A 20,643-nucleotide genomic window follows, 5' to 3' on the forward strand; every position below is an offset into this window, starting at 1 on the left:
AGATTCAATGAGCATGAGTGAATGTTTGATTCTATGTTTGTCATTGACCTGTCTCGTATGTTTTTTCTTTTTTTCTTTGAAGATTTTTTTTTCTTCGACGAAATTTTAAGAATTCATAGATTTACATATATTTAACACAAATAAGAGGAAAGGGGAAGAAATTAAATGGTATTTCATATGAAATTCCTTCTTCCTCATAATCTTGAAGCACTGAATTATATGATTAACATTAGGGTTTAAGATAGTTTAGACTCCGTTTATTTAGGCTGTGTTTGTTTCCTATTCAAAATATTATTCTATCCAATCTTATTTAAAATACATATTTGTTTCAATATTCTTCAAAATCTAATTCTATTCTATTCAACTCAAAATATTTAGATTTTTTTTAACCCCTTAGATTTGTTAATTTAACTAAATATCTCTAACAATAAAAGTTTATAAATTAACAAAAACACTCTTATCCATCCACATATTCCCGACAGTTGGCCACCATCATAGCATTAGTTTTTTAGAATAGCATTCTATTTTGAATAGGATTTTTGCAAAATAAGATAGGATTCTGAGAATGTTTTTGGTACATTTTTGGAAAATATTTTTTGAAAATATTTAGATTATTTTTTAACTTTCTAAGCTTGTAAACTGTTGGGGGTGTATTATTTCCACCACTTTAGGAATCGAAAACGGGACCTGGAACCGAGGTCTGGGTACCAAAGGTGGAACCGACAGGTATTTGGGGTGTATTTATAATTTTTGTAAACTATTGGGGGTGTATAATTTTTACAAAGTATATTTGTCATTTTGTGAATAGTAGGGGTATTCGTAGTTTTCTTGGGTATCCGAAATCAAAACTTGATTTTCAAATCAGGTTTCGGTTCCAACTATCGAGGAATTAAAACTTGATTTTCAAGTTTCGGTTCCAACTATTGAGGAATTGAAACCGACCGGTTCTGATTCCAGCTATTGAAGAATCGGAACCGGTTGGTTCCGATTCCAATTCCAAATTCCAGGAACCGACCGATTTCAGTTTCTTGGAAAAAGGGCAGGAACATGGACCCGATCACCTCTAGACAATAGGTGGGAAAATATTATTTCAGATAGCAAAAGAGGTAAATTGTTATTCAATGATAACTTAGGGATGAATTTGTAATTAACTCTTCCTTTTTCCAATTTTTTTTCCTATCAATCAGGAGAGCCACACCCACAGTCCACAGGCCTACAACAAAGAGGAATTGAACAAGGCAGAGAAATTTTTGCAATCTTCTGTATAAATTAATATGAACCTATTCTTGCATTTTCAACAAAAATGATGATCAATCAAATACATCTCTTCACAACCCCTCTAGCTTTTCTTTTTCTCTTGAACAAACCTTGTAATGTCTTAGCAAATGAAAACATAATCGCCGAAACTTGTAAGCTCACTCAGTTTCCTCAAGAATGCATATCAAATTTAGGGTCAGATCCTCGCAGTTCCAGTGCAGATCTCACAGGCCTTTCCAAGATCGCCTATCAATTATCAGCGACCAAAGTGAATGAGACTATGTTATTGGCGTCGCAGTTGGTATTCAATTCAACCGATTATGAAGCTTGGTCGTTTCTCCAAGTTTGTCTGAGCTATTATAAGTCTATCTCTAAACAGATTTTCAATGAAGGTATTGTGGCTTTCGATGAGAAGAAGTATGACAAGGCTTACCAGGTTCTCGAGAAGGCGAATCAGGCCATTGTTGGCTGCAACAATACTAACCAATCACCCTTGTATGAAAGCAACACAATGAATTACAGGTTTATTACAGATACCATGGCGATTATAAATAAACTTTTCTAACAAAATATCTTACATTCTGGATATGGATAAGAACAGAAAAATCAGGATTATGGATTATTTTTATTATCCTGATTTGAACTTGTAATCTTTATCCTTCCACACTTATAATTTTTTGTATAACATATTTTTGCATGGAAATGTATGAATAACCTTATTCTATGAAACTTCTNTTAAAACAGCAAACCATAGTTCAACATAAGAAAAAAACCAACGTTTTGTAGGGGATTGGGGTCGTAAAATGCGATTGTCTTGCGACGGCGAGTGCAAGTCACAACGGCAAAACGGCGAGTGGGGGAGGCTAGTAGAGGGTGGGGTTTGGAAGATGTGAGGAAGTGGATTCGTATGGTGGGGATAGGGGTGATTTCCGATGTCTAAAACAATCAGAATTTGGCTGTGAAACAATGAGTTCGCGCGAAGATGCAGTGGCCGTTTGTTGGCGATTGAATTTTAAGTTTCGATTTTTGATGCATAATGTTAATTGATCTTTACTTATAATCGACTTTTGGCCATCTTACCTCTTTTTATAACAAAATTTACTAACAGTATAGGCATGATAATATTCCCCGAAATTATGGGAACTCGTCCCGCCCCGCCCCGCCCCATATGGGAGGAGGAAGCCCCGGTTTTTTCGGGGATAGGGGCAGGTGTGGGGGTGTTTTAATCCCGTCCCTAAGGATGGGGCGAGCGTGGGTGATGTCTTTCCCTCACCCTGTATTTAATATATAAAATTAAAAATTATATATATATATATACACACACACTTATATTTTACTAATATTTCTATATTTCATCTAATTACATAATTATCATACATATATGAACTCATATTTTTTCAATTTCCCTCACCCTAAACAATTGAACAAGAATAATCTAAATTAACTATGTTTAAACGATTAATTTAAGTGTTTGTCGTATGGATGAAAATTAACTATTGTGTTTGGTAATGCTCAATTTAATTTAGGTTTACGTAAAATTAACAAGGGTGGGGACGACCCTCTAACATTCTCTTATGGGGCGAGAAAGGGGAATTTTTGTCATCCCTATAACGGGGATGGGGTGGGAGTGGGGAGTGATTTTGAGGGCGGGAATGGGTACGATGAATGAGATCCCTGTCCCGCCCCATTGCCATGCCTACTAACAGATTTGTGTTGCAGGAAGTAAAGTGTCGTTTTGAAACTTTTTGGGTTAGAAAGTGTCATTATGCCAAACCTTGGGTGGGAAAAAGTGTTTACTCTATACATACTTACACAGAAACGACGAAAATTAAATAATATAATACACCTTTTTTTTTTTTTTTCTTCTTCGTCGAAAGATTAGAGATATTACGTGGAAATAAAATAAAAAAATAAAATTCTAAAAACAAATTAGAACAATATACAAAATTAAAAAGGACACGTGGCAAATTCTGAAAGCGAGTAAAGAAATTTACAGACAAACACTCTTCTTGTCTTCGGTTTAATCGACCTAAACGCTCTGTCTCTGAGACTAGCGGCTGCTTCATCATCTTCTTCTTCCTCATTATCCAACTCCCTCACAATAAAACAAACAATACAAATAGCCCTTTTGACGGATCTCTCTAAAGCTCAAAGCTTCCAAAATTTCTTCATTTTTTGTTCTTTGTAGACCCCTCTACTTTTCATTTTTATTCATTTCACACCCAAATGGCTTCCTCCTCCTCCTCTCTCTCTGCTTCTGCTTCTTCTTTCTCTGCTCTCTCCAAACCCCCCTCCGCTTTCCTCCATTATCCACAATTCCGCAACTCTCTCTTTCCCCTTCTCCGCTAAGCCCACCTGGCTCAGGCTCAGGCTCTCCAACAAGGTGAAAAATTCTCTTAGCCCATGTGAAAATTTTTACTTTTTTTTTTTTTAATTATTGGAATTTGTTTTATTATACTGAGTAGTGACTTGGAGAATCATGTGCTGAGAATTTGATTGAAGCTTAAATGGGTTTAGTTCGCTTTATTAGTTTCACTGTTGCTTAGAGATGATTTATTATTATTATATTATTTTTTAAGTTGATGAATTTGTGAGTGATAATTTAGATGCTTGATAGAAAATTAGAGTGATTAAGGGAGTATTTAGAAGTGATTTTGTAGGCAGTACTTTACAGTGAAACTGCAAAAGCACATCAAAGGGTTTTTTTTTTTTTTTTAAATTTAAAAGCATTTGTCAAAGCTTCTTCGAGAAGTACTTCTAATTCTTTTCTTATTAGTAATGGATTGAATTGGATTTATTTAACTTATGCTTAGAGTTTTGTTATTTTGTTGTGTCTAATCTTATTATTATTTTTTCTTGTTTGCAAATTTTGTTTTTGTTTGAGTTAGTTGTGGTAATTAAGGAATTTTTTTTTTTTTTTTTTTTTAAAATTGATTTAGTAGGAATATATGTGCACAGAATGATTAAGGGGGTTTTAAGAGCGATTTTGTGGAAATCACTTTTAAATAGAGTGGGTTTGGCAAAGCATCTGAAACTGTTTTTGGAAAAGAAGTTATTAAATGCTACTTCGAGAGGAAGTTCTTTTCTTGCTTAAAAGCGTTTCTTTTTTTAACCATATATTAATGCATCATCAGTATTCAGTAGAAAGCAGAGCCTATCATATCTGATTCCATGACTACTTTTGTTAATTTATGCTTTTCTGAAAAGCACTTGTGACTATCGGAAAGTGCTTTGATTAAGGGCCTTTTTGGAGTGTCTTTTGGATATTGCTTTTGAGTTAACTGGATTCGTCAAAAGCATCTGAAAATGCTTTTTGGAAAGAAGATATCAGTTGCTTCTTGGAGTAGACATCCGGTCTTGTCTTACCCAAAAGCGGGTTATTGAGAAGCACTACGGTTGCTTTTCTAGAAAGCCATACAAGCACTTTTCTGTTCCAAAAACTTTTATTTTTTGTTTAACTGAGCATTACAAAATAGAAGCAGGAGCCCTTGTGACCATATGAAAACGTTTGATGATGATGCCAAAGGCACTCTCAACTTCATTAGAAGTGTGTTACGGGTTTAAACAGTTTTCACAAAAGCATTCCAAAGTGATTTGGAGAAAATATTCGTCAAGTGCTTCACTAGGCAACACTTTAAGTCACTTTAATTGTTTCTTACCAATAATGTTGATGGTATCAGAATTTGGAAATGTTTTTGCTTTTTAACATGTATGAAGATCACTAAGACGTTGCATTTAATTATCCTTTCTCTTTCCGGACAAACGGATTTATTTCAATTTATATGTATCAAAAGGAAAACTCAGTGAAATGTTTGCAACAGAATACACTAGAATGGTCTAGTCTGTCGATTAGGTGCTAAAACCGGCAATAGATGGATCCCAAATTGCTCAAGTAGGATTTGCAAATAGCCGTTGAGACACTGTTATTGCATCTGATTAGTTAAGACAAAGATTTCCTAAGCTTTGATAGATGAGCATGCTCTCGGCTTCTCTCTCCTCTCTCTCTCTCGATAATGGAGCTCAAATGTAAATTTTAAGTTAAAACTCTTTTTTTTTCCTTTTCCCAAATATCTAAAAATCTCTAGCTCTGTTGCGTGGACATCAAATTCTAACTTAGGTATTGCAGCTGCTTACTACTTCCTCGAGTAGTAAAAAAAAAAAAAAAAAGTAGTGAGAATTTGCTTTTCTTATTTTATTTATTATTTTTGGGATTCCCTACTGAAATTTGTAAAGCCAGCCGATTTTTTTTCTCTTAGCTTAGTAATCATTTGTCTCTTCTTTGCATAAGTAATAATCTATGACTGTAATTGCTGTATAGGGTACTCCGAAATATATCAACTGTGGCCAAAGGCCATTGAAATGAGGTAAGTTTCTTTGAATCATTTTCATTAGAGGATCTGTTTTCAAAAATTGTTCCTTCCTGGACACCGCTTTGGGATCACGTTGCCTTCAAGGTTGCTGTTGCGGGATCATCAAAAGTTCCGTCACATCTTCAACGAATCAGAAGTGCCAGGAGCAGAAGCAAAAGATGCTAAGCCATCAAAAGAGCCTTCTCCAGCAACTTTGGCTACAGAGGAATCGATTTCAGAGTTTTATCAATCAGTTTCAAGTTGTTAAGTGAGGAAGCTCGATGTTTGCTTCTTTGTAAACCTTGTATTTTGATCATGATCTGGAAAAGAATTGTTACTTTCTACATTTTCAGGCTTGTTGATTCAAGAGATATAATGGAATTGCAATTGAAACAGCTCGACTGTGAACTAATTATCCGGAAAAAAAGAGGCCTTGCTGCAACCTCCATAGCCTGCTCCCATGTTATGATGCATGCACCCACTCCACCACCTGTAATGCCAACGGCCCCACCTGCACCTGCCCCTACACCTTCTTGCATCTGCTCATCTCCGGCTCCATCCTCATCACCTGCTCCTGCTGCCAAATCGGCTAAGTCTTCACTCCATCTCTTAAATGTCAATGGCAGGTACATTCTACGGAGTCCGGCACCTGGTGAACCACCATTTGTAAAGGTGAATTATCACGCTTAATGATGATTTCTTTATCTATAGGATATCATCTTTACTGCTGCACAAGTTTCCTTTTTGCTCACGAGAAATTTCTCTACAGGTTGGAGACAAAGTACAGAAGGGACAGGTCTTATGCATCATCGAGGCCATGAAGTTGATGAATGAAATAGAAGTAAGTTCATGTCACTTCTACATTTAAATTTTATACAAGACTCGCTGCTGGTTACTTTCAGTAAAGTGAATTTTTGTTTCCTTCACATGGTGTTTGTATTTTCTTTACATATGGTTTGCTAGTGTTGAATTTTACTTCCCTTACACATGATAAAGTTGACTCAGTTTAGATTAGGAATATGCACGGCTCACCCTTATCCTTCTTTTTCAATGACCAACCTATATGTTCTATTCCATGCAAAATTTTATGAGGATTTAACCGTAGCCGCCAAGCCATGTCATGGTCCAGCTAAATGTTGAAGATGAACGCCTCTTTACTAGTAATTGGTCTTTGCGTTATTTGCAATTATTTTTATGTTGCCTCCTCATTGTAGATCTTTTCATGGACTGTTCCAGGGTCCAAATTGGATACTGCTTTTAGTAAATTGAATTGTGTTTACCTAATTGAACTGATGAACTCTTTAAGTCTCGCATGATATGTTTTCTCATTTGTGAATAGTACACAACTCAAATTGGCATGGTGTCTATCTTTGTTATTATCCACTGAATTTCATTTGGGGTAAACAACTTCGCTCTAGCTAAATTAGTGAGAAAGGTGGAAGTACTCTTAACGCAACATTAACATATTCATCATGCTTGTAGATTTACTAGCCAACGCTCTGCTCTCCTACGTGACAATGTTTCAATTTTAATCTTTTTCTTTGGTTTCTCCCGCTGTTCTATGTCTTCTTCTCAAACAGTTAGAAAAGATAGCCCTTTTGTAGTTTATATATCTATTATCTAAAATGCTTTTCTTCTTCAGGCTGATCAATCGGGAACCATAGTTGAGTGTGGCAGAAGACGGAAAGTCAGTCAGCATGATACAGTGAGTTTCCTTACCCAACTTACATGTGTTGATTTGTATAAAAAACTTTTGACATGATAATGATCGTGGAATTTTTCTCTTGCAGCCTCTGTTCGTGATTGAACCCTAGAGTTATCAAGTAGGCAAGTAAATGAATCGAGTAAAGACTAGAGGACATGCTCAGTTTCCGGTATGCTTGTCAGTCACGGCGTTGTTTTATATGATAGAATGTTTTTTTTTTTTGAGTTGATATGTAGATGTGAATTGAATGTTTTTTTTTTTTTTTTTTTTTTGGGAGTATTCTCAGAACAATCTGATAAACTATAAATAATTTTAAATGTAGTGAGGTTTGATTATGAGTTCAGAAAAAATGCCAATGTGTTCATCCTTGTAAATGCTGGATTTTTATTGCAATTTTTTTTAGAGTAATTTTACGCTGACAAATATTTTTAATAACTTTCTTTCACAATGGCAATTGGTCAGCTGTAATAAGTCTACTGACCGAATGCGAGTTAATCAATTGCAAGTTGTCACGTGCACGTTTGTGAGAAGTATTTGTCAACCTATCTTTATTTTATTTTTTTTTTAAATTTATTTTGCATGGAAATTCATTGAGAACATTAGATTTGAATGTGTTTGTATGTATTTATTTTTAAATCAATAAATTAAGCAGACCATTCTCAACCTGTATGAGCGAGATTTGATCTCAAGATCTCTTGTAGCCTTAAAAGATTCAATGGCATGAGTGAATGTTTGATTCTATGTTGTCATTGACGTCTCGTATGTTTTTTCTTTTTTTCTTTGAAGATTTTTTTTTCTTCGACGAAATTTAAGAATTCATAGATTTACATATATTTAACACAAATAAGAGGAAAGGGGAGAAAATTAAATGGTATTCATTGAAATTCTTCTTCCTCCTAATCTTGAAGCACTGAATTATATGATTAACATTAGGGTTAAGAAGTTTAGACTCCGTTTATTTAGGCTGTGTTTGTTTCCTATTCAAAATATTATTCTATCCAATCTTATTTAAAATACCTATTTGTTTCAATATTTTCAAAATCTATTTTTTATTCAACTCAAAATATTTAGATTTTTTTTAACCCCTTAGATTGTAATTTAACTAAATATCTAACAATAAAAGTTTATAAATTAACAAAAACACTCTATCCATCCACATATTCGACAGTTGGCCACCATCATAGCATTAGTTTTTTAGAATAGCATTCTATTTGAATAGGATTTTTGCAAAATAAGATAGGATTCTGAGAATGTTTTTGGTATTTGGAAAATATTTTTTTGAAAATATTTAGATATTTTTAACTTTCTAAGCTTGTAACTGTTGGGGGTGTATTATTTCCACCACTTTAGGAATCGAAAACGGGACCTGGAACCGAGGTCTGGGTACCAAAGGTGGAAACGACAGGTATTTGGGGTGATTTATATTTTTGAAACTATTGGGGGTGTATAATTTTACAAAGTATATTTGTCATTTTGTGTATAGTAGGGGTATTCGTGTAGTTTTCTTGGTATCCGAAATCAAAACTTGATTTTCAAATCAGGTTTCGGTTCCAACTATCGAGGAATTAAAATGATTTTCAAGTTCGGTTCCAACTATTGAGGAATTGAAACGACCGGTTCTGATCCAGCTATTGAAGAATCGGAACCGGTTGGTTCCGATTCCAATTCCAAATTCAGGAACCGACCGATTTCAGTTTCTTGAAAAAGGGCAGGAACATGGACCCGATCACCTCTAGACAATAGGTGGGAAATATTATTTCAGATAGCAAAAGAGGTAAATTGTATTCAATGATAACTTAGGGATGAATTTGTAATTAACTCTTCCTTTTCCAATTTTTTTCCTATCAATCAGGGAGACCACCCCACAGTCCACAGGCCTACAACAAAAGGGAATTGAACAAGGCAGAGAAATTTTTGCAATCTTCTGTATAATTAATTGAACTATTCTTGCATTTTCAACAAAAATGATGATCAATCAAATACATCTCTCACAACCCTCTAGCTTTTCTTTTTCTCGAACAAAACTTGTAATGTCTTAGCAAATGAAAAACTAATCGCCGAAACTTGTAAGCTCACTCAGTTTCCTCAAGAATGCATATCAAATTTAGGGTCAGATCCTCGCAGTTCCAGTGCAGATCTCACAGGCCTTTCCAAGATCGCCTATCAATTATCAGCGACCAAAGTGAATGAGACTATGTTTGGCGTCGCAGTTGGTATTCAATTCAACCGATTATGAAGCTTGGTCGTTTCTCAAGTTTGTCTGAGCTATTATAAGTCTATCTCTAACAGATTTTCAATGAAGGTATTGTGGCTTTCGATGAGAAGAAGTATGACAAGGCTTACCAGGTTCTCGAGAAGGCGAATCAGGCCATTGTTGGCTGCAACAATACTAACCAATCACCCTTGTATGAAAGCAACACAATGAATTACAGGTTTATTACAGATACCATGGCGATTATAAATAAACTTTTCTAACAAAATATCTTACATTTTGGTATGGATAAGAACAGAAAAATCAGGATTATGGATTATTTTTATATCCTGATTTGAACTTGTAATCTTTATCCTTCCACACTTATAATTTTTGTATAACATATTTTTGCATGGAAATGTATGAATAACCTTATTCTATGAAACTTCTATCTCTTCTCTCTCTTCTCTCTCCTCTCTCTTCTAATCAAGTTATAGTTATCATTGAAATAATTTTAGGTAATGATCATTGCCCGTCAAGAATTTCATACGTAGATCGATGTTACATAACAAACTATTTATATATTACATTTTAACCTCTTTCCAAGCAATTTCCAGTTTCGCCACTGATCCTTATCATGTATAAAATGGATCATGGCTTCCACTGGTAATTTTAACCGAACCAAGGCTGTCCATTGATTTACTTAGTCCACACTTGTATTCGAATTCCTTTTCAGATAATATCGAATCGAACCACCATTTTTCCGAAGAGTACAATAGATGAATAGTCATTTGAAAGAAATCATTTTTCCTTTGTTTTGGTGAGACCTATAGTCTCACATGGTGTATTATTATTATCACCAGGAGGATTTCATACACTTTCTGGGCAATCTCTTCCTCCAGTTTTGATGTTTAGCTTTGGCTTTCTTGACTTCTCTGTAGAAGCAACTTGCATAAAATCAAACAATTCATCAATCAATTTTTATTTTTTTTCCAAAAAACATTATGGTATTAGTTCAGTGATAATCCGCAACAAGTCACAGTGCAACGCTTGCTGTTGGTGCCAGAAAATTGTGTACAAGAAGTATCAACTTTTGACACGATCTAAAAACTGCTAACAAAAGATTACATCAAAATTTCTCAGTTTTTCTTTTAATTGGCAAAGCAAAGTTCTAGTTTATCCATGACAGTCTTTTGCTTCCACATCTTGCAATAGGCTGTTCAACACTTCTGATGAATAACAGTGTAATGGTTAAGAGCAACGCCTGTCGACAAGAGAGTTCGTTTAAGTTGTTAGACTGACTATCTGGTTCTAGTCTTAACAAACTTGCCTCGAGAAGCCTTCCTCTCCATCTTTTCCCTCTTTTTGCGAGTCTTCTCGTCCTCCGTGTCTCCCTGGTTAACAAGATAAGATTCAAAATTGAATTGATGTGTAAACACTTCATCTGCCTTCAAAAAATTGATGAAGTGAAAAAGTGAAGAGTCCGTACCTCTGAACCTTGCGGCAAAAATCCTCTGATGAAACCAAAGGATTGGTATGCTCCAAAAGCGGGTATCTGGAAACAACGAAAATAAATTTTAACACTATCACATACCTCTCCTTTAGCATTACCTAAATGAATAAAATTTCGGACATACACAACCGCTATTATTCAATAAAGTAGAAGGATCTTACCACTAGATATGTGTACCAAAATTTGCCAGAGAGGATAGACATGATTTGCACAAAGCTTGTAATATAGATTATGTCATGCAAATAGCTGCAAGAGATAACCAACTTTGAGAAAATATTTATCATATATGAAAACTAAGAAACGGCCATCTACATCTACAAATTCTCAAAGCAATTCATCAAGTGTCCGTAGAAGAGTCGACATGAAATAGAATAGTTATTTAAGGAATTATTATTTTGATAAATATTGAACGCCTATCTTGTATGCCTACCAGATATGAAAGATATGCCTCGTAAGACAGGAAGTTCCTAATTTCATTGAAGTTGCTAAGTATATTCATTTATACAAGAATCTGGGGTAGTAATTCCTGGTATTTAGTAAGAAAGAGTCAAATTTGCTCCAAAAGGAAATGAGGGTTAGTCGATAATAAATTTGACAAATATAACTGATATCTATGATATTCATAAGTGAAAGCCAAGGATTTTGCTTACAAGGGAAAGTAGGTCAGTTGATAGCAAGAAGCACAGGAGGATTCATTTTGATATTTTGTAATTCTGCTGACAATTCTTCAAAGTGTCCTAGTGAGGGCTGTTTCCATTGGTAAATGAACTGGCATTACTTAATGTGTTCCACTATTCATTTTTCTTTTCAATACTTGGTAACATCGAAACCTAAGATGTACCATATCCCACCCTTTTACAGTTTTACAGCTCAAGCTAAAGATACGTATCATGGTAGATGTCTACACCTGAGAATATAACCCCCACATAATGATGTACTTCTTTATTGGTAAGCAGCGAGTTTAGATAATCAGAAAAGCACTATATATCATTTCAGCCAAATGAATGCTTCCATAGACGTAAATCAACAAGAATTCATCTAATTGGTAATCTAATCAAAATTAAAGCAAAGAACACGTTGTAAGAGGAATACCCAAGGGTTCATCATACATTCCTCTCTTTTGGCTCAAACCTAAGGTTGTTTTTTAAGTAAAATTAGATTTGGCTCCTTACAGTAGAAATGAAAGGTTATTTAAATTGATACAATATACTGGAATAGACGAAGGGTTATTCAAACTGATCACAGAAAAATATAGAAGAGGATAAGAAGGTCATAGGGAATGTCATTTTTGTCAAACATCAAAGAGTACTATGACATTAATTTAAATAATAGCAAGGTTAAAGCTCCAAAGATAAAGAGAACAATTACCATGGCTCTTTTTAATAGCTTTACTAACAAATAATTAAGCAAATATGTTGGTTTGAATTAACCATGTGCCGCGTAGAAGCATCACAAACCACGAATTGAAATTGAAAGGAACAAACTAGAGTGAAAATGAGAAAGACCATACCCACAAATTCCACCAGTGCTCATATCAAATCCACCATCAAGAAGATCCCCGTCTTCAGCATAAGAAGGTTTGGCCATTGAAGCAAGCTGTTGATATGGAAGTGCATACGCCACACTTGTCAACACTAAGCCCATCCAGTGTTTCCATGTGAATGAAGAATGGTATATCAGCATCCTCACCACAATATATATCACCTAAATAAATACAATTTACACATCAACATAGTAGATTAAGTTCATGATTACAATAAATGATCCAACATTCAAGATTACACATAGCATTAACAAGAAGCAAGAAGGCAATATTGAAAATATAAAAACATAAAACTATCCCTGAGACGGGACCTCATAACCAGTAATCTAGTTTTGCATAACAAGCAAATCAAGAGATTATTATCAAATTAAGATATTAAAATCAAACTATTTTAAGGCATAAAAGAAAGTGACTAGGATACAATAATTGTAAATAGGATGCTTATCTTACATTGCAAGTGAACAGGATACAATGAGACAATAAGCACTTACATTGCAAGCGATGATGAGGCGACGGAGCTTTTCCATATGACGAGCATTCTCTTCCTTGCGCTTCTTGGCACCTTGATTTGCCATATCTCTCTTATCTTTACTCTCTGTTTTGCACAAAGCAAAAATCAGCTTACTGAACAATAGTCAAACAAGACAAGCAAGACTCTGATATGAATACTCAACAGCTACCGGACAAAATACTTAAATTGCACATCCTAAATAGCAGAATTCAACCACCCACAACAGAATATTTGAACTTCTACGTGATCCCCACAAACATATCTCACTTTTTTCAATATAAAAGGCTATAACATAATAGGCAACCAAATCTATACACGCAATTTCGATGCCATCTCATAAACATGTAAACAATTTTACCACACAAACCGAAACAGCAGTCGATCACACACTTTACACACGGATATTTTTGCAGTGTATAGTGGAGTAAATACCAAAAATTTTCCAATCATAAATACATTTACTCTTAATGGTAATCAAAGCACCAACCTATAAAATAGCAAAAAGCCAACTTGAATCAGCTTAAAGAAAATTTAAACAATCATCCATGCATATACTTCGGATAAATTGATTAAAACAGTAAAAAAAAAAAAATCCCTCCTTTAATCTAATTTTTTCTATATCATAATTTGGCATAATCCCAATGAAACCATTTGTTATTCTGTTTGGACAATAAATAAAATGATTTAAAATGACAAAACATTAGAACCCTATGAAATTGTTTATTTTGTGAATACTATTTTTTTTTTGATTAAGGATAAGCTATTAAAAAAAAAAAAAAAAAAAAAAAAAAAAAAAAAAACTAACGAAAAATAACAAATACCCAATAAAATTCCGAGTGAAAACGTAAGTGTAAAGTAGAACCTTTAACTTGTTATGAAGAAAATTGACAGAAACGAATCCCTGAAGCCGATCACCAAGCTCAAAACAGGGTTCTTCTCCTGCGTTTGACGAAATGAAACAAGGGAATAAACGGTTGAATTTTATTACAGAGCAGATCAGTGAATAAGAAAGAGACAGAAACTGGGAGATGGTTATTGGATACGGCAATGTCTATGGAGTCAGCTGGCCCGTTTGGTGAATTAAGCCAATAAGTGTTTTAAAAAAACAGAGCCTTTTCTCATTGAGCTTTTATGTCAATAAAATATCATAGAGTACCTTAAGGTTTTCAAAATTATCAGTTGGATGACAATTTTTACACGTTCCATTATAAGCTACTCTTAAAGTTTGAAATTGTATCATGGATACCCCTTCCCCCTAACTCTTATATGTTATCGTTTATAGTAAATGAGTGAAATGGTAACTTTGGTGTTATAAAAAAGCATTAGAATAAAATGATAACTTTGATCCTCTAAGAAAAGCGTTTTGCAAATCTAATGATAACGTGATAGGATTAGCACAAAGGGGTGTCCGTGATAAATTTTAAACCTTGAGGGTCCATTTAATATCACATAAGGGTATCCATGATAAAATTTCAATTCATCCTTGAATGATCGTAAAATTTTTTGTATCTCAATTGTTGTCACGTTACCGTACTTTCTTGAAAGAGTAATAGCATGAAATGTAACAGATGGTAAAATTTGTGATGTATAAACATTAACTTTCGGGTATCAACCACAGTATCATAATAGCCAAATAAGTTTAATATTAACACTGATTAAACTTAGATTTAGACAGTCAAGATCAGTGCAAAGAAATCTACAAAGTCAAATAGAAATCTCATTTATTTGATGCATTCATAAAAGAATACAAACACAAACATTTGTATCAGAAGTATAATTAAAATACAACAGAAGCTACAAATACATTTGCATTCTATGACAGTAACCATGTTCGAAAAACTTCACAAATTAAGGTCAAGACGTGTAGATACACGACACATTCTTAAGTATATGATTATTTGGGCTCTCGGCTTCTCCTCATAGAGCCTTGAGCATTGTACAGGAACGTGTTGTAAGAGAGGACAGTTGTTTTAGTTTAAAGGTGCTCAGGCTGCCTTATTTTTCTTCCCAAACAGTAAGCTCAATGAGTAAGTGTTGCCTTTCTGTGTGGCGGCTTCTACTCGCTTGGCACCAACCTGCAAAATCATTTCCACAATAATCTCAGGTGCAACCTAACAATGGTATATATTCTAATTCGGGGTTGGATTTTTGATATATTAGACAACAATATATTCAGATGTTCAGCTCAAAGTGCGGAGAGGAGGTACTGATTGTGCCTTCTCGAGTCTTGTAATAAATGGTTCGTGTGTTCAGGAATAAAGCAAGCAAATAATTCATGGGATGTGTTAAGAGTAAAGAAGATACCTTGTCCATGAGCCAGTAGCCGATGGTAGGCATGTACTGCACCAGATACATTACAGCTAGCACAGGCTGAAAGAAAAACGAAAAATGTTAACAAAAGCTTAAATCCCAGCTAGCGTTTTTGGAAGATGATACTCAAAAGGTGTGTACTCACTGTATTAAAATTTTCAAACTTCCTACCAGAAGCGTTTTCATTGTTTACATCTAAGGAATTATGTTTTTAGAAAATGGTACCAGGCACATCCATGGATTTTTAAATTGAAGAGAAACTATAGGTGCTATTGATAAATTTGAATTCATTCAGGAAAAAATTGCTAGATTTTTTATTTCCTACAATAAACTAATATCTTCATGTTGTCATCATTTAGGCATTACTCCAATTCATCCCAGTATTGTGGACTTACACCTAAATAAGTTTTTATAAAAGGTAAATTGAAGGAATTTCTAAGATAAATGGAAGTACCTGGTATGATATCCAAGCTTCTTTTAGACTGTGGGTGGCAGCAATGAGTGTCAGTTCTACGCACCTTTCCGTTGACACACGCTTCTGTGAGAGAGTTTACTATTCATTAGAAAAAGTAAGACTTGACAGCATGAAATCAACAGATACCATATTCTCCACCTCTAAAAGCGTAATAGTAAGAAAAGTAGGCAGCACAGAGGTAACGAACACTATTTACAGCATGCCGACATATGCAGTCAGAGTGAGATATTCTGCTACAATTTTTTCTCATTCTTCACAGTTAATGCTTGCAAACCTAGTTCAGCTTTACTAGTTCCAAAATGTCTTGTCTATCCGAAAAATTGTCAATATCCATCCTCCAATCACTGAAGAGTTAGCACAAAATTTTGCAGTCGTTTATAATATTAGTTTACTTTAAATTCAACTGTTCTGATAATTTTTACCACTTGCACAACAACAAATAAAACTAGTAAGAGAACCAACAAAAAGTATTGTTCTCAATCAAAAACAGGCTTGATTAAATAATTGTTAGAAACTCACCTCAGAAACACTCATCTTTCCTGAGGCTGGTGCTCCAGAACCATTTGATGTCTCTATTGGCCCAGGGCAAACAACGGTCACCTTAATCCCTTTCTGACAGAGCTGTGATAGCAAAATATAAAACTATAAGAAAAAGGAAAAAGAATCGGAAAGGTAAAAGGAAATATGAAAATTGTCATAACTACGAATACTAGATAATGCCTAAATTTTATTGAGTTCAAGATTAGAATTTTTCTTTTCTTTTCTCATTTTTTTTTTTCTCCTTTCATTAATGGTTATCCTGTTCTTCCATGACCACATTACACTATACAGTGAAAGCAATACTATGCATAGCTATAACGTCTCTCAAAAAGTCTAGACAACAGTAACTTTCACAAACAGATATGTTGATAACCATGCAAGAAGTCCACATGAAACTCCTCCTACAAATATTCACGGTAGTCTGTAAATAGTGAAATTCTCAGAGGAGAACAAGTTGGAAAGGGAAGACCAGGTCGACACTATGTCATGACACTCTGCTTTCAGAATTTAAATCACTTAACTTAGATAATAAAAGTTCCACCTCCCAACAAGTCTGGCAGGTTGAATCCACTAAAGGTCAATGAAGAAAAATCTCCGAAGATATCATCCCAGTTAACTCAAAATTGAAAGAGATCTTATTTCTAGCATTTGGTAACTTCTTCTACATATTCAAGTCATAAAATGGACAGGGAAGCAATTAATAACAAGACTTCATATTCTTTTTGCCTCATAATAGAAATCAGATATATACCTCAGAACGCAATGTGTGAAAGTACCCATTCAGAGCATGTTTAGAAGCAGAGTACACAGCCTGACCTGGTGCAGGTGTCTTTCCTGCAGCACTGCTCATCTGCATATAATGTGTAACCGTATAACAAGAGTACTCATTTACAGAAAAGAGAATAAAAGAAAATAACCAAGATTCAGCTCTCTAAAATAAAAGCACGCTCCTATCAGTTAGCACCCCATGACAATCAACTGCAAGCACCTGATGGACAGCAGTTGTGTTTAGCGAAACCAATCTTCTAATGACTTATCACAGATAAGTAATGTAATTTATCCAGTTAGTGACTTTCATCATGTCAAAGTCCATCAAAAAGTTGTCTCAGTTGATTACCATGTCCAGCTGCATAAGACAATGGTGCACACCCCACAAATATAGTATACATATCCACCCAATAAACTTAGAAAATAATAATTTGGCTCCAAGAGAGAAAATTTCTATATTAAGTTTAGCATAAGTAGCAATTATGTACTTCCACGTACCACAACAAAATGACCCTTTCCCCGCTTCAGCATAAAGGGTGCCAGTAGCCGTGTCAGAGATATTGTCCCCAAAACATTGACATTGAATGTAGCCTATTTCCAAACAAGGCGGTAACATGATAATCGTACAAGGCAACTCAAAAGTGATAAGGATAAACAAACATAGAAAGTTACAAATTCAGAGTAAATGTCCTGACAGAACTGGTGGCTTAAATAGGTAAGCATAAGACTCACTGCCTCACTTTAGCAAGTGATTGTCTTTGATATAATATTATGTTCACATTCATTTCTAGATACCTTGAGGCTTTCTTCAGAGACTTCCAAAGCTGTTGATTTCTGCCCAAAACAAAAGAAAAGAAGATGGGTTTAAAGAAAAAAAAGATCATGCATTGTGCAAGATGGCATTCCATCATTTTTAACAGGACTACATGTGATTAGTTGCATGCATGCATACATGTTTGTCTTATTGTGATTTTGTTTGATCGTCTAGATGGCTAGTAAGATATCACCATGCCAAATCAGGAATCAATCACTTACAGGGCGTTCATAAGCTGCATTGTGGATCATATAATCAACACCAGCACCAGAAAAAAAGGACTCTGCTTTTTCTACAGCCACCCTGAGTGAATCTTCACCAGATGCCAAATCCAAAGGTAAAATCTCCACTTCGTTAGGTGCATACTTACCTGCACTCGTGCCAACCAAATCTTAGAAAAAGAAAAGAATACAAAAGAAAAACTGAGTGAAAAATAAATTTAAGGATTTGAAATGCTAAGATCAAGCCTTTGGCGAAAGGATATACCTGTAAGCTGCTTCCTAACTCGCTCCAACTCAGCTTCATTCCGTGCTGAAAGAATGAGTTTGGCACCTAATTTTGCCAATTGTTTAACAAGTTCCTCACCTGGAGTTTGCCATAGAAGAAAAAGAAGTGAGATAATATACAATAATATAAAAAGTGAAAGCTGGTTGTTGATTGCAACCTCGCAAACTTTTTGATGCAATTAAGCACCAACTACAAATGTGACAGAGCTATAAAATAATGTTTTTGATTTGCTATTTTTGCCTTTGGTTATAAAAAGGAAAATCCATGTAAATTTAAAAAGAGTTTCCATTGATATCAGAAGAAAATGAGCTGAAAAATGAAAATAATAAAAAGATATTTACGCTTCTAAAGAGAATGATTACATATATTGCAGCATGAAAAGCCTTACATAGCAAATGTCCTACAATCGTAAGAATCCATGTGATCTTACAAGTATTGGTATATTTAAGGCTTTATTGGAATCACATGTCATTGCTGTCATTCAACTAAGCAAAGTTTCATTATGTTTTTTGGTAATAAAACGGTGTGCTAAACTACAAGTAATAACTGAATGGCTTCGTTTGTCTCCGAGGATTATTGGAGATATATTCAATAACTGTGTTCTTCATTTCCAGGACAGAACTTGGACTCTTTAGTCAAAGGTATAAAGGTATAAACAGCACCAAAAAGTCCAGCAAGTTAGGTGACAATAAATTCCTGCAGAATCTAATTTTTGCAATATACCTTCATTGTTAATATCAAAGAATGTTAAATACAACAAATTTCCAACCAGTTTTGAAACAGTAACATTAACAGTGAGAATAGTAATAACACTAAATACAATGACACAACAACAAAAACAATGATGATAACAATGTCACAATCTTATCAATAAGCAATTCGATCATTAAGATCGCAAATCATGATTTGATTAAAAATTTCTGTGTCATGTCAGAATTACCATTTTTAAAGCAACTTCTTATTTAAGAAGAAAAAAGAGTTTGAACATTAAACTTAGATGTGCCCGGTCAAGTGTCGATACGTATTAATACAAGTCAAATGTAAGGGAATTTAAGTTATGAACAAATTAACTCCATTCAAATTAGAAATAGAAGTATCAGTAACAAATTCACACAGATACTAAGCTTAGATATAACAAAAATCAATCTATATAAGTAGGAAGAAAAACAAAGGAAATGGAACCTCATACCGATTCCACGGCTGGCCCCAGTAATCCAAACAACCTGAACAATCAACAAGCATCAAAAAATGCCCATTAAGTTTTTTCTCGTTCAACATATGGAATTTTATTTTAAAAAGAATTCTTTGTTTTCTAAGACAATGGGAAAATATCATACATAACCTGACCAATCAACAGACACCATTATTCATAAATATCAATTAACATCTTATACATTCAACATTTGAACTTCTTACAATGCTAAAAAATAAATTAAAAGAAAAAAAAAGCGTGAACTGTTTTCAGAAACAGTTTTAAATCAGAATCCAAAAAATATGAATTCATTTTCTCTGTTTTCCACAGTTTCAGAAAATATATAGATATAATTAACTAAGATTTTCAGAACCATAAAAAGAAAAGGAAGGAATAAACGAAATACCTTGTCTTCAATTTCTTCTTGTTTTACGTGTCTCTTTGAAACCAACGTGAAATCACCTGAAAAAAAAAAAAAAAAAAAAAAAAAAGGAAAGAAAGAAGCAGAAAGAGCTTAATTTATGAATTTAAGTTAAAAATTAAAGAAACCCATGTGGAAATGAATGAGTTTGAGTTGTATGCAAAGGGGTTTTGAAGTTACCATCGGAAGTGACGAATTTGAAGAGAAGAGTGAAGAGAAGAAGGAGACCCAAACAGGCAAAGAGCAAAGTCAGCATTTTCGCTTGTCAGCAAAGTTAAATTTATGAGAGTTAAGTTTTGGGTATTTAAAGAATAAAAGGGGTATTTATTTATTTATTTATTATTATGTTAATTTTTTTTTTTTTTTTTCCTAGTTTTTATACTAACAATGTGGAAATTATTATTATTAAGGTAATTGATAAAGAGTAAAGTTTTAACATATTTTATTTAATTTAAGGTTAAGGGTGAGAATATAATAAATTCTTTACTTAATTTGGACAATTAGTTATTAATAGTGATTTATTACAATTCCATGGATTTAAAAAAAA

The 20,643-nt window shown here is 34.1% G+C and overlaps 2 protein-coding genes and 1 pseudogene across 5 annotated transcripts; 1 reads left to right on the forward strand and 2 right to left on the reverse strand.

The window, feature by feature from the left end:
- Positions 1–1,537: 1,537 nt before the first annotated feature.
- On the forward strand, positions 1,538–7,409 carry LOC116107220 (annotated as a pseudogene).
- A 3,147-nt stretch (positions 7,410–10,556) lies between these two features.
- Positions 10,557–14,147, reverse strand: LOC116107197 (transmembrane protein 208-like). Of its 3 annotated transcripts, none has more exons than XM_031393505.1 (6): positions 13,939–14,147; positions 13,050–13,153; positions 12,526–12,719; positions 11,177–11,261; positions 10,992–11,057; positions 10,557–10,896 (listed from the first exon to the last, which is right to left on the reverse strand). In XM_031393505.1, exons 2-6 carry the CDS (start codon positions 13,131–13,133, stop codon positions 10,804–10,806), a joined length of 522 nt encoding a protein of 173 aa, XP_031249365.1. In that variant the 5' UTR covers positions 13,134–13,153; positions 13,939–14,147; the 3' UTR covers positions 10,557–10,803. The 3 variants fall into 3 exon arrangements, with proteins under 3 accessions (XP_031249365.1, XP_031249363.1, XP_031249364.1); XM_031393503.1 differs by having other exon boundaries at positions 13,932–14,147; XM_031393504.1 differs by having other exon boundaries at positions 13,891–14,147.
- A 619-nt stretch (positions 14,148–14,766) lies between these two features.
- On the reverse strand, positions 14,767–20,394 carry LOC116107188 (dehydrogenase/reductase SDR family member 7). 2 transcript variants are annotated; one of them, XM_031393492.1, is made up of 12 exons: positions 20,277–20,394; positions 20,082–20,137; positions 19,673–19,706; positions 18,463–18,561; positions 18,198–18,346; positions 17,958–17,996; positions 17,661–17,753; positions 17,146–17,244; positions 16,374–16,475; positions 15,834–15,914; positions 15,374–15,439; positions 14,767–15,144 (listed from the first exon to the last, which is right to left on the reverse strand). In XM_031393492.1, exons 1-12 carry the CDS (start codon positions 20,350–20,352, stop codon positions 15,055–15,057), a joined length of 984 nt encoding a protein of 327 aa, XP_031249352.1. In that variant the 5' UTR covers positions 20,353–20,394; the 3' UTR covers positions 14,767–15,054. The 2 variants fall into 2 exon arrangements, with proteins under 2 accessions (XP_031249352.1, XP_031249351.1); XM_031393491.1 differs by having other exon boundaries at positions 15,834–15,917.
- Positions 20,395–20,643: the final 249 nt, after the last annotated feature.

The sequence above is a fragment of the Pistacia vera genome, unplaced genomic scaffold, assembly GCF_008641045.1.
Source record: "Pistacia vera cultivar Batoury unplaced genomic scaffold, PisVer_v2 Contig529, whole genome shotgun sequence".
Lineage (NCBI taxonomy): Eukaryota > Viridiplantae > Streptophyta > Magnoliopsida > Sapindales > Anacardiaceae > Pistacia > Pistacia vera.

What these genes read in the sequence shown, in the direction of transcription:
- LOC116107197 (XM_031393505.1), bottom strand. Translation starts at nt 13,133, where the DNA reads ATGGCAAATCAAGGTGCCAAGAAGCGCAAGGAAGAGAATGCTCGTCAT. An exon ending in TTTGGTACACATATCTAGTG is followed by an intron (nt 11,058 to 11,176) that starts GTAAGATCCTTC and finishes CGTTGTTTCCAG; the next exon opens with ATACCCGCTTTTGGAGCATA. An exon ending in TTTTGCCGCAAGGTTCAGAG is followed by an intron (nt 10,897 to 10,991) that starts GTACGGACTCTT and finishes CTTGTTAACCAG; the next exon opens with GGAGACACGGAGGACGAGAA.
- LOC116107188 (XM_031393491.1), bottom strand. Translation starts at nt 20,352, where the DNA reads ATGCTGACTTTGCTCTTTGCCTGTTTGGGTCTCCTTCTTCTCTTCACT. An exon ending in TGGGGCCAGCCGTGGAATCG is followed by an intron (nt 18,562 to 19,672) that starts GTATGAGGTTCC and finishes GGCAAACTCCAG; the next exon opens with GTGAGGAACTTGTTAAACAA. An exon ending in AAGCTTGGATATCATACCAG is followed by an intron (nt 15,440 to 15,833) that starts GTACTTCCATTT and finishes TTTTTCTTTCAG; the next exon opens with CCTGTGCTAGCTGTAATGTA.